This window comes from Rhea pennata, chromosome 6, assembly GCF_028389875.1.
Source record: "Rhea pennata isolate bPtePen1 chromosome 6, bPtePen1.pri, whole genome shotgun sequence".
Taxonomy (NCBI): Eukaryota; Metazoa; Chordata; class Aves; order Rheiformes; family Rheidae; genus Rhea; species Rhea pennata.
In genome coordinates this window covers 29,979,106-29,996,495 of record NC_084668.1, presented here as the reverse complement: position 1 = coordinate 29,996,495, position 17,390 = coordinate 29,979,106, and the positions used below count along the sequence as shown (strand labels likewise).

At 40.5% G+C, this 17,390-nt stretch overlaps 1 protein-coding gene and 1 long non-coding RNA gene across 3 annotated transcripts in view; one reads left to right on the top strand and one right to left on the bottom strand.

Moving 5' to 3' along the window:
* The window catches only part of HIBCH (3-hydroxyisobutyryl-CoA hydrolase), a 40,299-nt gene extending 28,777 nt beyond the window's left edge, over positions 1–11,522 (top strand). The window contains exons 12-15 of one of the 2 annotated variants that reach the window (XM_062578496.1): positions 3,714–3,833; positions 4,812–4,845; positions 9,721–9,832; positions 10,549–11,522. In XM_062578496.1, coding sequence (XP_062434480.1) covers positions 3,714–3,833; positions 4,812–4,845; positions 9,721–9,832; positions 10,549–10,615 — 333 coding nt within the window. In that variant the 3' untranslated portion in view covers positions 10,616–11,522. The remainder of the gene's footprint in view (positions 1–3,713; positions 3,834–4,811; positions 4,846–9,720; positions 9,833–10,548) is intronic. The other variant, XM_062578497.1, reaches the window with a different exon arrangement.
* Positions 720–7,678, bottom strand: LOC134141913 (uncharacterized). The gene is made up of 3 exons (XR_009958747.1): positions 7,616–7,678; positions 5,731–5,848; positions 720–785 (listed from the first exon to the last, which is right to left on the bottom strand). It is a non-coding gene; the product is annotated as an uncharacterized LOC134141913 (long non-coding RNA).
* Positions 11,523–17,390: the final 5,868 nt, after the last annotated feature.

Here is a 17,390-nt window from a genome sequence, read left to right as displayed (position 1 = left end):
TCTTATCCTTGTTTTTCTGTTGTGTGTATTTGTTATGGTATGTATTAGTAAGCTTTTTGAATAGGCCCTAACAGAAAGTCTAATATAAAATATCCTGTTTTGGAGGCCTCATACTTTGAATATGCAGATACTTTTAATGTTAATAAAATGGAAATAATAGCTCAACTATAATCCATGTATACTGTGAGCTGTGCTATCCTAGGTATCCTGTTCAGTCTGATCCACAGCACTTCTGCTTTTAAATTTCAAAACATGCCCATCTGGCACACTTTCACCATCTGATACCCTATAATGGTTTGCATAAATGAAGAGACTGTAAAGCTGTTAAAATTGTATTCAAGTATAACAATGTTTTGTGTCACATTTTGAACTCAGCTACAAATATGTAGAAATATGGACTACTGACAAATACTTATGCTTTTTGAACTCTTAGACTTTTTAAAACCTTTCACTTTATAAAAGGAGTTACACAAGCCAAAATCTTTAATCAGAACGACAGGATTATCACTTTTTGTTGGTTGAAGTAACCAAGTGGAGTCAAACAGCACAAGACGCTGTTTTCACATGACAAGGCTTTCTCACAGCTTTCCGGAAGGATAGCGCACCTTGTGAGCACTGTTATTTCATGATTTGATCACCTTCTTCGCTGGTACTGAATGACTTCCAGTGCTGGGAGCAGGACGTTGCAGAGACCACAAGAATTAGGAGGTACCTTGTCCAGGGCGGGTGCGCAGGCGTTGGTGAGACAGATTAAAAGGATGAAGCTGAAAGGTTTCTTGAACATGCTGAATTAAAGTAACAAAATTTCAGAATGTTTCTTTGATACATCAGCAAAAGACTGATATCCCTCTCCTTAAACAACTTGCCTGTGACATCTTGGCTAGATGTTCACATTTTGTCAAAGCTTACCCAGAAGCATACTGGTTTGGTGCAGACAAGCAAATGCTTTGATGTTTCGGAAAGCGAGAAATGAGTGTCTCCATCTACTGTAAGGGAAGTATATGTTGGACCTCTGGGAGTTTGTTTGTTTTAATTTAAAGCAAGCCTCTCTCAAGGACCCTCAACACTTCAGGTCAGAAACTTTAATGGACCTTGGAGACAGAAGATGCAGCAGTTGTTCCAGCTGTCATCCTTGTAAGGAACTTAATTCTGTCACCTTCTGATGGTGTCTTACTGGAATTCAGCTGCATTTCAGGATCATAACACTGAAATCAAGATGGTCTCAAAAATACTGGAATAGGTGTCAAATACTTCTGTGAAGCCTTCTTTACAATTTAGCATTCACCTTCCTAGTTCAGCCTATCCCATCCACGTTTCAGGCTTGTTTCCTAGTACTGATCTCTTCCTCCTCCTTGTAAAGGAATTTTATTTATAGATACACTGGTGACTCATTTTTCTATATTACACCTACCCGTTTTCTTTCCTTGTTCCTCTTCCTTCAACTTGATTTATGGCAATGCCTCCTCCACCTTCAGCCTCATTGATATGCCAAGATAAGGCAGCTGCTAGGTGCATTAGTTTCATTAAGTGCTATTTTCAGATCTTTCCTGTTTCAGTGTTTCCTTTGTCCAGAACTAACATTTCACCTAGAGAACTATCTACTTGCACTGTTCATGTCATTTAGCCTGGTCTGAGCAAAGACTTTCTGATCCAGACAGTAGAATGTGAAACTGAAAGGAGAAAGAGTCAAGTTCAAAGATAAGGCCAGCAAAAGCAATTAAGGGAAGAAAGGGATCCAGTTAGGAATTGCTACACTTCTGCAGACCTACACTCTGGCCTAATTAAAGAGGCATAGTTAATTTATCTGCTCAGTTGAAGCTAGTGTTAGAGACCTCACCAGAACTAGCAACAATAAAGGCTGACAATATAAGGCAGCGTTAGTTCTTTCTAAACCAGTTTCTGTCTCAGGTAAGATGGTCAGTATGTGTCAAACAGAATCACAGAACTGATAATTTTGCTTTTAAGTTACAATTGCACGCGCTACTGCTTGCATAGTAATTGCATGTATTGTGGCTTAAGCAGGCAAAATAGGTCACTGCTGTATTGGCTGGTGTCTGGAGAGATGAGGAGTATTTGGGACCCCCTCAAAAACATTGACGACTGGAAACCTGCCATGTTAGTCTGTGGGCTGGGAGTCTAATGTCTGCAGTGAAAGTAATGCAAAGAGGTGAATCTTACTGTCTGCCGCTTTTCAGTAGAGCGGTAAAGATGTCCCAATTAACAGGGGATGTCTGTTGTACTGTGAATAATACAGAGCTTTTCTGTGGGCTTACTGGGAAACATAGTCATGTTTGAAGTAATAAACATAATAAACATCAGTGACTTAGAATTTAGCTCTTTTTCCCCCTCAATCCTGAAAACTTTAGAGCTCGGTTCTGTTTTTTGACTAGGTTCTTGTCTTTCTCCCCACCTCCCCCTGTTTGCTGGCATGCCATTAGTCACGAGAACCAGATTTACTGTATTTATTTGTGTGCCTTAAACAGATCCTGTCTGTTACATAATATTTGTAGCCTGTAGCTCTGTCAAAAGAGGGAAGGCAAGACCTCCAGACTTCCTATCAGCAAAGCAGGGCTAGATTACTGCAGTATCTGTTGATCCCAGACAATAAACATGTTTTGACAAGCATTTAGATTGGATTTCTTTTAAATGAAATCCCTGACTTCTCAACCCCCTCAAAGTTTACTTCTTGGTACACTGTTTGGTCTTTACAGACAAAGCAAATATTTCAGAACATTTTTGGCTAGTCAGCGTTATGACCTTGCTGTTCTGACTGTTGTGCCAAATACACCTGAAATGCTGTACCATACTGATGGCAGCTACAATATCAATAACATTTAAGAACAATTCAGATTATATTATATTATAAAGTATTTTAATTACTTGTGCCTGCAGTCTTATAGGTGCATGGTAGCCCTCATTGTGCTAAGACGGTGATAAACACTACTCACTCTGCTGTGGTTCACGAAGTCCACTGAGTATGAAAATTATTCTAGTTTGGCACTCCAGCCCCAGTGAATACTTGCAGCATGGGGCCTTGTGAACATGCAGACGGACCATGAAACACTGTAGCCTGACTACACAAAGCAATCTGGGATCCGCTGTGTGATCTCTTAGATCAGAGCCTGCTCCATTGTAAAAGAGGAGCTGCAGAGGACACAGATGCTGTTTCTTAAAGCTATGCTATGCCAGCACTCTTTCCTCCTTCCCGCCACCCCCAGCACAACAGGAATGATCTGACAGCATTTTACACCAGACCATGCCTCGTCATGTTTGTTATTGGGAGAACGGGAAGAGTTTTAGATTTCTCTCTCTCTCTAAGTCACTTCCGTATCACAAGTTTACGCTGACTTTTGCTTCTGTAACACTCCCCTACCACTTCTCAAAAAATCTGGGAGAGATTTTCAAGCCACATTAGATTCTCTGGCTGGTAGAATTCAGTCGAACAGCGTGACCCTAAGAGTTCTAGGCCAGGCTTTCCTCAGGTGAGAGCCGGCATCCCAAAGACCTTGCTGATAAAGGTTTCTCCGGGAAGGTCGTTCAGGATATATACGCGCTAAAGGTAGCATAGAAGCAGGAGGGATAGAAATCTCATGGGTGAGCTCAGTGATAAATCTGCCACAGTTTACCCTACAAAGTTTAAAATGCAAAACAAAAAGGTTACAAAAGTGTCTGAACTAAAGAGAATAAAAAGAAATGTCAATGTCTTCCCCTAGACTATTAATAAGATGTCACCTACGTCCTTAAAGATGACTCTCAGGCAGCTCAGAGAAGGAGCTTCCCTGAGCTTGCAGGATGTCCTGACGATGGAGTACAGACTGAGCCAAGCCTGCATGGTAAGCGGGGAGCTGCGCACGTCGGCTTTGCCCAGCCGGGGTCGGGGTGTCCGAGGCTAAGTCTTTTATAAATTCCATCAAGGACTATTTTCAGTACCTTGTTGGCGCATTTGTTGAGATGGGAACAGTTTTATAACCCTACCTTTCAGGAGTGTTGTGATAGATTTCTTAAACAGAGAGACTTGAGTATTATTTATAGAAAAGGGTGAATACTTGGATAACACATGAGATATTCATCCTTCCAGCAGAACAGTGTTACTAACTGGATTATTTGAACAAATCCCTCAAAGTTTTCCCTTGGAATTCTTATTAATTCTGTCACATTTTAATATATATATATATTTTGCATCTAATTGAATGAATGCTGATGTTTAATGTAAGTATTTCTTTTTAAAAAAAAAAAAAGCTAGTGAGAATGCAGTGTGTCTAATTCTAATATGTTGTAATGCCTGACATCTTGCTGTCTCCTGAAACTAATATTGAAACTCCCTTGCAAGTGGAACTTCCTTAAGGATTTAAATGTTATATTTGCTCTTTATCAAAAATAACTTTATGTTTCTGGGATTCTGTTTAATTGCAAGGTATGCTAATGTGCATATATTAGCATTTAATACTAATTGTGATACAGAATACATCACAAAATTGCTGGAGAGGGTTGGCTCTTTCCCCAAATAGTTTCCAGTCCTACTGGATGCCCCTTAGTCCACCATGCCAAACTGAGATGTAACAGAACAGGTTTACACTGTGCGAAAATTATCTGATCAACTACAGTGCAAGAGACAAATTCTAACAGTTGTTGCTGCATTGAAGCAAGAGGATACAGAGCTCTTTAGTAAGTGAAGCAAAGGTAGAAATAGATGAATAGTGTGGGACCTGACAAAATCCTGAGAACTTCAAGCAGAATAACTGGAATAACCCCTAGGGAAAGATAGGATAAATTGAATCTATTATGTTACTGCTCATTTCTTTATCTTTCAGAGAGGCCATGACTTCTATGAAGGTGTTCGAGCAGGTAAGAGTGTATATTAGAAACATCACTTAATAATATGCAGACTCACTGTTGTGTCACTTCTGTGTAGATAAGAAAAGCTTATGCAGCAGCAGCCCAGGGAGCACTTCTAAGCTTGCTACCAATTTTTGCTTTCCAGGTTCTGGTATGTCAGAGAAACTTAAGGGCACCAAGATTAAACAAAGGAAACAGCAGAGCAGTTGTGCTCTGTTAGCACAGTGTCCTTATGTTTCTTTTACCCATCTGGTAACAAGACAGTGAAAAGATTGCACTAGTTCATTAAAAAAAAAAAGAGTTCAAAATACATTTAATACTGACATTAGCAAAGCTGAAGAGCAACTGCATCATTTGGCTGTTCAGCTTTAGTGTTGCTGCATTGCTGGCTTAGGCAGCTATGAAATGGTCTGAGCAATCAAGCCTCAGAGTCAGTAAGCGTTTGCATAGCAGATTGTTAGAACAGAGACTACTTTTGACCATGTCCAAAGTATCTCTTTGTCAAGAAGGATAATGGGAGAAGCAGAACAGCAGGTTGCAGGGTTTGTCTAGGAAACAGATTCTGTCCTTGACTCTGCTGCTGATTCACTGTGCAGTTTGTCAAAGCCAACATCTTTCACATCCCTGTGGGGAGCTGTAGTAGTTATTTATGTACTGCTCAGCACACAATGAAACAAAACCAGAGACATTAGCTTTTCCAAGGAGCTTATAGTACAAGACATCTGGAAGAATAACACCTGTTGAGAATGGGGGACAGGGCAAGACTTGGCTTTTAATGCATACATGTAGGTATCTTTCAAGTATTATTGTCACTTCTCCCTCACTTTTTATCTCTGCCTTTGTAAGTAGTTTAAAATCCACTTTAGCAGTGAACAGTACTGTTTGAGCACTCACCATTAGTAATAGTGTTATGAAGATGGCCCAAGGATCACAGATGCAAAGTTTGTACAATGTGGAGAAAGTTTCCAATTTTAAATAGTCTTTAGTACTTCCTTTGAAGTTCATTCACAGTCTGTTGAGAAATACATGCTTTTTATTGTGCTAGAAATGGATAGTAGAGAAAGATTTTTTTAAAAAAAAAACGCTGTTCGTAGAATATATTCTGTACCACTGTGTGAACTTTCACAATTGCCTAAAGGTAGCTACATGGGAAGTGACAAACCTCAAAGGCTCAGAGTCGGCTGAGCACCAAATCTAGTTCTCTTTTGTAATGTGCAAAGTCATTGGTGCGTGGTTATCTGTGAATGAGGCAGAGGCCAAAAACAAATTGCTTGTCACACTGTGGCAAGTAAACCACACAAACTGCTTGTAAAGATAAAAGCTGCAAGAAACAACTGCTGGGAAGCGTCCCTTTGTATAGGGCGAAGTAGCAAAGCTTAACTGTGGCAAAAAAGGCGAAGAAAAAAAAAAAGATGAAGCTGCACTGAGAAGATAGCTAATAGCAATTTGTGTACTTTGCTCTTCAGTCACTTTTGTCCTCTGCTTACTGCATATTTCTTGTTCTGGATTAGTTGTCGTGAAGTCTCACTTTTTCAGTAAGGTGCTTACTTTGTTTAAGAGTGGTGTAGAATCTGACAAAAGATAATTTTAAAAATGAGGTGCTGAGCATCCTGTTTTTGCCTGTCTTTACTAAGAATTAAGATTGCTATGCACTCCACAACCATATTGAATAAAATGTTAGTTTAAGAATTAGTGGGTTTTTTTGTTTGCTAAGTTTGAAGCATTTAAGAGTCAGCTGCTGCCCCTGCCTACCACGAAAGGATCTCAGGACGTACAAGATTTTTTTCACAAAATAAAGTTGAGATATAATTATCAGATACTGGTTGTTAAGGACTGTCTTTCAGCAGCAATGGTCTTAGGACAACTAATGCTTGTAGTAACAACTTACCTGCTTCAAGCCATAACTTTAACAGGTGTGTTAGGAAAGTAGATCTTTTAAGAGTGACCTATAAGGCTGTTAACCTGAGGTCAAGGTTTGCTTTTCTTTTAGACGGACTGTAAGACCTGCTGGCAAACGGTGTTTCCCTGTTGGGATTCTTGTGGTTGGAGCTATTAAAAGCTAAAACCCCTAAAGCATGAAATATCTAGATCAGACTTTGACCAAGGCATGGAGTCTTCCCATAAAATGGTAGAAAGGCTCTTTGAACACTTTGTTACCTGTATTTCATCTTTATTTATAAAATAATACACAAGCTCTAAGCAACGCATAGCTCCAGGTAAACGCCAACAACTGGTGTTTTTGCACACTCATTGCATAGTAAGAAGAGGTCATTTCTGGAGTCAGTGCTCACAGGTTATCTGGAATCTCACCAGTATGAGCGGACAAAAATCTGTTAAATTATCTTGTTAACTGCCTAACCATTTGTGCAAGAACATTTATTTTGAATGGAACTGTTAAGGCATGCTAGGTACGTGCATTACTGAACCTGCAAAGCTTGTATTGGTGTATCCCTCAGTGGTGTATTACTTCTGCCCTCTCCTGCAGGGCTAGCAGCTGGCAGATGCGAGACTTCTCCTGGACACGCAAAACCCCCATAGTCATTAAGCAGGCAGAGAGATTTCATTGCAACTCTTAGAGAGTTTCGGGTGCTTAGAAACACTAGTGTTTTGGTTGTGCTGAGTGAAGGCTTTCCCAGCAGTGGAACCCATGAAAGCCTGGCAAGCTCATTGAAAGCCCCCGAATGGAGGGACACCTTCTTAGTTAACAAACACAAGAACAAGCCCTAAAAACACAATGTCTATATCGAATTACTTTTTTAATGAACTTCTTTTAACCTACCTTAGAGAGTCTTCAGAATTTTTGTTCTGTTCTTGCACTGAACAAGGTATTTCCATCCCAAGCTGCAGGAACACAAAACACATGGAAGTTATTCCAGAAAGGGGGTGTTTTCAGGACCTTATTAAAAATTTAAATATTTTAATCTAGATAATATTAAGCATTTTTGCTTAATATTGCAAGAGGTGAACTGCTAAGTTTGCAATAGTTACTGCTAAAGAAAACAAACTTAGATGATAGGAAGAAGGGTCCTAGTATCTAGTGTCTTTCAAAAGTCTGGTGTTCAAAAGAAGTAGCTTATTGGCTTTCATCTAGTTATAAACTGCAGGGAAAAAAAAGGCAAGAGAAGATGATATGTTTTCAGGGTAGAAATCAGCTTTAAGATGCTGATATCATCATGGTTGAAACTAACCTGAGAAGAGCTGTGTACTTTAAGTGAAATACCTTCAGACTAAATGCTTTATAAAGCCTCCTGTGCGCATAAAGCCTCAAGTGTCTTGAAAAACAAGCTGGAGTCTGCAGCTCTTAGACTCTTGCATCCAGGTCACACCTGGTTTTGGCATGGTGAACTGACCATTTATGGTGTTTAACTTCCTGTTCTTTCTTTCTAGTCTAAATCAGTATTAGTCAGAAGCTTGAACAGCTTGTTACAACAACAGACCGGTATTTCCGGATAATGTTTGAGGTCTTGATTTTTTTTTTTTTTTTTAGACATTCTTCAAATGTTGGCTGATAGGGGAAAAAGAAAGTTCTTTCACTTACAAGGCTTTCAGGTCACATTTGACCATATACCACCACAATACCAGTCCTAAGATGCAACCTTTAGGCAGGTGTTCTTTCTACTGAACTTTAAATCCAATTCCTGTGTACATTTCTTATCACAGATGTTTCTAGTTTAGTCACCAAGAATTAAATCTGCTCAGACAGAGCAAACATAGCAACTTACCAAAAAGCAGCTCCAGTTCTTCAAAACACCTAGTCTGTGCAAGCCTTTGGTGTCCTCTTGCCTTTAGAAGCATCGTATCTGGGATTGTTTGTTAGCAGAGGGAGTCAAAGGGACCAGCCTCCCTTTCCACCCAACATGCTGTGGGCAATGTTGGCCAGAAGCTCTTCCAGGCCACAGGTGCATCTCCAGAGGGGAAGCTGATAGCTCACATCTGAAGGGAGTTGAGGAGAGGAACTAGTACATCTAGAAAGCTACAGTTACTGTAGTCATTCTTTTTTAATTATAATAAAAAAAATCACTGAATGATTTTATTTTTGAAAGGTGCTCTGGAGGGCCCTGTGGAATTCCTTTCAGATTGTCATTTTTTTGCACACATACATCTCTGTTGTTTTACTGTTTGCTAGTGAAGCAGTTCTTGCTGACATGCCTTCAGCATTCCTTGTGATGCAAGGAAAGCTTTTTGAGAACTATTTTCTTGTTACACTTTTACATATAATTCATTCACTGATGATTTTTATTTTCAGTGAAGGGTTTCCCTGTATGCAGGATAGAGTATACATATTAAGAGTGTACAGATCTTTACAGTTACCTCTACAGAGATCTGCAGCAGTACTTGATTTTCTCACCAAGATACTTTGTTATACTTTCTGCATTAGTGATTAGTTTATATGATGTGTTTAAATTAGCTGTAGGAATTTAACCCCTGCTTTGAGTCATCTCCTGTACTCTACAGAGTTGGATTTTGCACAGAGATGTAACATCCCTTGCCCAAAAGAAGCATCATGCATGCTGTTCCCCACTTCAAATGACAAAGCAGAAGACAGGCACGATAGTAGGTCTGACAGGAAACCATTAATTTAAGGCTTATTCCTTCCTTCAAAGTTTGGGTACCTAATAGTGCCTGGAAACCTTTAATGGCATTGGCTATTTCTGAAGTGATGCAGCATTCATAAAGTAGCTCCCAGATACATCTCTACACAGGTCCCAACTCAAGACCTGTTAGAGTAAAAATGTAAGCATTCCTAAAACTTTATTCTCCAGAGCATTTGATTTTTCTCCCCACTTGTATTCACTGTAGTGTCCTATCTTGATGCAATCTGAAATCGTCTTAACTGGAGAAAGTTTACGAGTAACTTGTGTGTTTTTGTGCTTCACCTGATAGTACTGATTGACAAAGACCAGTCCCCAAGATGGAAGCCAGCTGCTTTAGAAGAAGTCAGCGATGAATTCGTGGACGATTGCTTTAAGCCGTTGGGAACCAACGATCTCAAGCTGTAAAGACCAAGGCTATTGACATCTTATACATCTGCTTAATTTTAGGCCATACAGATTAATAGTAGTGTGATAAGACTCTTTTCCTAGTCTGTCTGTGATTCATATGTCTTAATTTTTTGCATTTAGGAGCATTCTCTCCAAAATAATTGTGACTGGTTAATAAGGGGGAAAAGACTTCAAAGAAAATTGTTAGTCCTACTGCTAGTACACAATGACTGCTCTCTCATTTTTGGCATGAACTCCGAGTTTAGGAGGCACCTTTAGGGGAAGCAGCGTGGTTAAAGGGTGACCTAGCAGGCGCGAAGTCAAGAGCCCTCGGTATTCTCGGCTCTGCCGCCCATCTGTTAAGATGGGGTTGTGCCTCAGCTTCTTCTCAATACAGCGAACAGGAAATATACTTAAATCTGTAAAAAAGCGCTACAAAGGAAAATGCAAGACATGCTAAATTCATGATGTTAAGTAATATTTTAAATAAAAGGTCAGACTGACACATTAGTCTGACAGCAAGAAATTGTTCTATTGATTTAATGTTTGATCTTGCTGTGTGATGTAGACACTGTTTCAAAAGTCATACTAACGCCAGGGCCTACAGCACAGTGCTATTTAACATGGCTTGGCTTGTAAAACCAAATTTTTTAAAATGCTATTATGTTTGATTTAACTTTATAATGGGTTTTTCTCAAAAATTGCTAGAGAGTTTTCCCTTGTCTCCTAGTGGTGAAGAAGTAACTGTCCCAGAACTCCCTCTGAGCGCCGAGCAGAGCGTTCACTGCTGCCGTTAGCGATTCTCCGACGATTTGAAGGTCGAAGTGAACCTAGCCCCTAGCACTGCACCCGCTGGGGTGCAGCTGCACTGACGAGCCTGGTTGCACTTTTGCTTGTATCCACGAACATCCTGAATCGGAAGTTTCCCTTTCTGCAGGGTGGAAAGTCTGTGAAAAGGAGGGGGAGCACAGCAATGGGTACTGACGATACAGGGCAAAGCATGAGCTGTCTGCTGCTCTGCAGAGCCTCTAGTCCTTTATGCAGCGTATCCTAACAAACGTACGTGTTGGGTAAACCGGCGAGATTCAGATGGATACTCAAGCCCTACAGTTGTTGTGCTGTAACTCTTCTCTGTTCCTGTTTCCCATTCAGGTTTTACTAAGCCGTTTGCTTGTTAGCTGTACACTGGGTGCCAAAGAAATAATTTCGGCCATTACAAATATGATATCTTCTATATTACAACACATTTGTATATATTACAATATATACAAGAATCCCTCCTTCTTCTTGCTTCCCAACTGATAGGGAGACTCAGCCATTTAACACTGGTTCTGTAAGAAATGTAAACTTCCTTGTTTCTTTAGTATTCATATGTTTTAGAATCTTAAACAATGGCTATTCTCAATCTATGTAGAAAAAAAAATCTGTTTATTCCATTTTTTTTTTTGTGCAAAAAAAATGAATAATCTTCAGCTACTGCATTTAACTGAAGAACATAACAATCCGCTGGGAACTGTTTGCCTTCTCTGCTTGAAAAGGACCCATCCTCTTTTAGCAGGAGCATACGGCTGAATTAACAAACCTTGATTTGCATGTTCGCTTGCTTCCAAAATTATGTGGAGGGGATTTTATTCTGAGGTCATGGTAACAAGGTCCTGTCCAACATGTGATTTTCTTTGTCAAATAAAGGGCTTAACAAGCAGATGATCAGTTTAATTTTATTCAGTCCAAAAGAAAGTATTTTCCACAAAAATATTGTAAAAATATATTGTAGTATGTTTTATTTGAGAATACGGATGTATCTTATTCCAGAAACGTTAATTTTACAAAGTTGTGCTGCAGTTAATGTGTTTTGAACCATTATTAGAATATCAAGTCAGTCACATTGTATCCACTCAGACTACACATATGATGTTCCATGGAGAAAGTACAAAGCTAATGTATTTTTAAACTCCTAAATAGAAGTAACTGGTTCTGCAAAGTATGCCAGTCCCATACTGGAGTGCTTTTGGAGTGCTCAAAATCAAATCAAAGAATCAGTGGCAACTTAGCTGGAAAGCCACGCTTCCATTTTTGTAAGACTATACCATAGTTAATGTAATGAGCAGACAGATGTAATTTTATTTATGTAAAGAAAGCTTTATTATAAAAGGTTCTACTAATACTAGTACTGTGCCTACTAAAATACAGCAGAGCTGTCTTCTGGGAAGAGATCGCCTTAGGTCTCTCACCATACAGTCATACAGAACAGGGTATTTTTTCTTTCTTTTTTTTTTTTTAGTTAGGGGTAGGTGCGTTATTTGCTAAGGACAATGTCTTGTTAAAAATCAGATTATTTTCCGTGTGTGCAGCTGTCTCTGTTCTGCTCTCCCTGTCGTTCCTGCGTTTGCCTGGTTCCCATTTGCTGCGTGCTTTCCGCGGCGCGCCAGGGGCGTACGGAGCGGCAGGAGGCGGCTGCCGCTGCCCTTCTGCCCGTGCTGAAGCGACTTCAGGCCTCGCGAATTAGCGGCGGTACCGCGAGCGCGCGGCTGCTCTGGGCAGGGCCAGCAGCGCCCAAGCGCTGGTCGCTGGCACCCGCTGGCGCCTCCGGGCAGGTGCTGTGGCCGCGGCTGCGAGCGCCGGCTGGGGCGGATTTGCTTAAATCGCACTGGGGTTGTCTGTAAGAGGCTGGTCCGTATTCTTTTTTTTTCAGTCAGTGTCTTCAGCAGCGTTAACTTCCTTGAGCTAACGCTAATGTTTGGGAGAAGGCTGGCCCTTTTTTTTAAGCTTTCTTTTAACTAAATGGGAAGAAGAAAGGCTGTTTTTAAACACACTGGTTGGGCAGTGTCTAATTAACATGGACTGATTTGATCAGTTGGTTTTGCTTTTAAATTCACCCGTGTGCATGGTGTGGAGGGTTGCTTTTTTTTTAAGCTATGGCAAATGCAGGGTACACTTTAATGCTTTATGTATTTTAGAGCTTCAAGGACCATCACTGCTAGCAGAAGGAGTAAATGGGCCATAATACCTTAGTATACCACACGTCAGGTGTGATTTCAAAGATGACAACATTGTAACAAGCAGAATTTTTTTTTCCTTTGTTAGGAAAAGCTTGTGAACACAGTTATCAGTAGCAGGGCCTGGCCTGGCCCCGGTGAATTAACAGCAGTCTTGTGCTATGTTCCAAAGTATCTTCCATCCCTTTCTCTTGATATATCCAATTCCCGGAATAGATGAATTTCAAGTAAAGTTTCTGAGTCACACAGTTTGCAAAACAGCCATGTTCCCTCTCACTTTGTAGATTGGCTTATGTCAGAGAATAAGCTAAAAATAACAATTCAGATGGTCTTCTTTCTGCTTGTTTACCATTGCTTGAAAAATCATGCTTTGTATCAGTTACTAGGGCTATGAATACCTTTTAAAAATAGTAACAGTTTTCTCCAGTATGGAAGCACATGTTTTTTATAAAATGAAAACATAAAATGGAAAGCCCTTGGATCAAGGAAAGAATTACATGCCTCTTTAACTAGCCTTAACAGAAAGAGAAACAAACAGGAGCTAAAAAGCGAGCTTCTGCTTGCTTTTGCTACTTCGTATAATACGCCAGCAAAACAGTAGCTTTTTAGATGACATATGATTAATTGCTCTCATCTCGTTCTCAATATATCAAACAGCAGTCACGAGAACTGCCAGGTCTGGCTGCATTTCCTGACAAAGCAGGACACTGTGTGTCTGAACCAGATGAAGTCCCTAAAGAAGTTAGTTAGCCCCAAAGCTTTGGGCCTAAGGCTTACGCAGGAATTCTCGCGCGGCGGAGGCGTTAGGTTTCCGTAGCTCACACCTGCCTCGTCGAACGCGGTTTCACCACCGCGTGAGCGGTGAGGCCTGTCCCCAAAGCTGAAAGATGCGTCCCAAGCTGCAGGGAGATTTCAGTGTAGTGCAGCCGTGGTTCCGATGAAGTAAATGGTCCTAAAACACTCGTCCACCCATGAAGGTTCATTTCACTAATCAGTACAGGCAGCTTTTACACACAGCTGGGTTACAGTTAAAAAAAAAAAAAAAAAAAAAAAAAGACCCCACCCCCCACTCCAAAAACACCCCACCACCCACCAGCTTTGGTCTGAAGACAGCGATCAGATGGAATTAAATGCTTTTACTGCAGGGTTTTACAGAATGGCCTTTGTGCATTTTCAGAAGCCAGAGCATCTGTTAACTTAATTATAATGCACTGTTTATCAATATTGTAGTATTTCTCATTGGTTTGCTTAGGAATGGAAGTTGAATAGTAACATAGTCCATATGGTTCCCTGAATACTTCTTGGTTTTAGAAAATACTTTCTAATACCTTCATTATTTTGCATTTTACAGATTTAGTCAGGTCTAGAATCAAAGTAAAATTGATGACAGCAGTTGTCTTTGCTACCTTGTTTCACTTTAGCAGAACACAGACGAATTTTCCAAGCATACGGTTCTCTTTTCATGTACACTCAAGTAGGTTTATGATGATCATATATTTTTTCCGTACATAAAAATAATCCATGCTTTACCCTTAAGGACCTCTGGAGCCTCTGCAAAAATGTGGCAGTGCTTGTACGCTTGCAGGGCAGCTGTTTTCATTTCATCCTCCTTTTTAACACTGAATTCCGATCACACTCAGCACACACAAAGACAGAATATACTCAACATACGGCTGATAACAAATGACATGGTTATAGATTCTACTGTAAGCCAATTAATTTCTTAGTAATATAGCTAAAAGGCATTTTATTTCAGCCTCCCTTGTAGACACATTCATATAGTGGCATTACACTCAGATCACAGCTGATTTTACTTTACTTGCACTAGTACCAAACACAGACTGCTTAACAGATGGGGCACTCACTGTGACTACGGTCCTGGACGGTCAGGGCTCAGGGCACATCGCTTTCAATGAAAGGGATGTCGCTGTATTTGCTTTCCGTCACTGCCCACTGTTTCACAGCCTGATCAAGGATCTCCCGGGAGAGCCGGTGTGCATAGTCCAGCACTGTGGAGCTTGATGGACCGTTCTCGTCCAGCTTCACTGCAATCAGTGATGATTTCTCCCCCGTGCATCCTTCATTACCTTCCCCGATCCTCTCATCCTGGATAGCATTTGAACCTGAAAAGGCATCCTTGGATTTGATGCATCCCATGGTACGTTTAAAAAATGCAGCTGCAAAACTTAGTTCAACAGCATGTTTTGATAACTTGGAAATGGTTTCCTTGTTTGGTGCTCAGTACAGCTGCTTCTTGCCACTGGGTCCAGTTATTCTGAAAGAACAGAACGTCTCCCTTGGTGCTTCTTTGCATCTGAAGAAATCTGTCAAAATAATGTTTTATATAAATTCAATATAACATGCTTACTATTCTCAGCTCAAAGGAAAGCTAAATTCACTACTGAAGCTTGCAGAAGCAGCTCTAATACTTTTATGCTTGGTGTACATAAAATGTTTTTATCAGTAACATTCATCTACTACAATTATAAGGCAAAGCTTCACTTACCAAACAGCCCTTGAATTCAATTCCCAATATGTGATACAGGCTAGTAAAACATCAAAGAATTTAAGGGTCTAAGGAAAAAAAAAAGTTTCTTCCAAACAGACTGACACACTTCTATTTCCTTGACTCTGCAAACCAATACCAGTTTACTCCAGTTCAGCAGCTGCTAAGAACAGAAAAAAAGAAGAAAAAAAAAAGGAAAGAAAAAAAAAAAAGCTAACGAGCCCCTTGTGGCTCTTCTGCATCCTTTGGGCAGGAGTGACACTAACTGTCAGTGTCATTCTGCTGTTGCTCATGAAAGCTTGAAAATGCAGTCACTAGCAGGTATTCATGAGAAACAAGGGCCACTTTGGATGGGGAAATGCTATTTAAAAAGCAAGGTGACTTGTTCACTTCCAAAAACACGTGCTATACAAAGCACATGCTGACATAACCTCCAGACTCACTTCACAAGAATTTGCTAGTAGAAGTCTCACTGTAATTTTTCTTTTTAAACACCAGAGCAGGTCCTTTTCTCAAACTCCTCAAGCATCAGATTTGGGCACCCCCAAATTCTAGGTTTTGTTTTCTAGCCTGCAAAGCTGCTTCTCAGGCTATTCCCTCTGCGCAGGCAAAGCAGAATCTCCTGATATGCCTGACGTTGCCTGGCATGAGCTTACCCACACATCAGGGTTAATAGAAAGCCAGCCAAAATAAAGCCTGTGCTACACAGAAACCAACTGTTCCCTACAGCTTCACCCAATGACCTTGTGCTGAGGTCAGCCAAAGTTAAACATTTTTTTGTAAACAGCCTTTAAAAAACATAATCATGGCTAAGACACGTTTAGCCTTGTTTGTTTGTTTGTTTTATATTGAGGGAAATAGGGGCTACAATCCAGTAACCTGATCGTAGGCAAATATTTACAGAGAAAACCCCATTGGGAGATGCACGGTGCTTCACGGGTAGGCTGGGGCTTCCCCAGCCCAGCCCCTGAGGCAGGAGAATCAGGTTCGTGGTGATATTAATCTCTCCACTCTCTGCTAATGCACCAAACACTACTACTGGTTCAGAACAGTTTGGAAACTGGAGCCCCTGCGCTCAGAAGCGAGGTGGCGTTCCTGCCCGGAGGGCGGTCTGAAACCATGAAACACCGTGCTGTGTTTTCATACAGCTTTCTTCAGCTTTGCGTCAGAGCACGTCAGCATCTTAGAGAAACTCTTGTAATTTATTTCTATAAAGTTCAGTACGTTTCTTTTTGTCTATAACCATGTGCTGCACCACATTTCTGTGCGTTTTTAAGACTAAGCAGTATAGTTACCAAGCCTGAAAAACAAACCTTGCCTCTAACATCTGTAGTTTTACCCAACACAGAGAAGAGAGAAGCTACCAACAAGATTTTTAAGAACTTGCTATTAAACAAGACAGGGTTCCCTTAACTGCACAAGAAGCCATATGTTATAACCCTGCGAAGGTCTGTACCATGTCCATCAGATATACGCGCTGATGAGACCTGAAATGCTTCCACAGCACGCTCAGAGGCCAGCGGCTGCGGAGATCTGGTGCTGCTTTCACTTTTTGGAAGCAACTCAGAATTCATATCTGGATAATACCTTTTATACAGTAATGTCTAATTTCAATATTTACCATCAGTAAAACATAAATAAAAATAACTTCCATTTGCTGTTCTGGACAAATACGTAGTTCAAAGCATCTCATTTGATAAAGAATCACTGCTAGTCTACTATCATCCAGCATCACTCGTACCTTAAAGGTGCAACTTCACCCAGTCAAGCTAACACACCTGCTTCACCGTGTGGTACACAGGTGTGCTGCCAACCCCTTCTCATTACACTACTGGTGTTAAAAGTTTTAGATTACATCTTACAGCCTCTTTATATTTACCCAGAACTGTAAGTATTATAGATCTAAACCCCAGATTCCCCTGACCACGAACTCTATAGATCTGGATCGTTGCATCAACGTTTGGGGCCAAGTTCTTCTGTAGGTTACCCTTTTTTGTGCTGTTTAAAGGATGCCTGTTAAACGGCGCCCCGTTTTGTTCAGTATTTTATCACTGTTTAAAGACGTTTCTG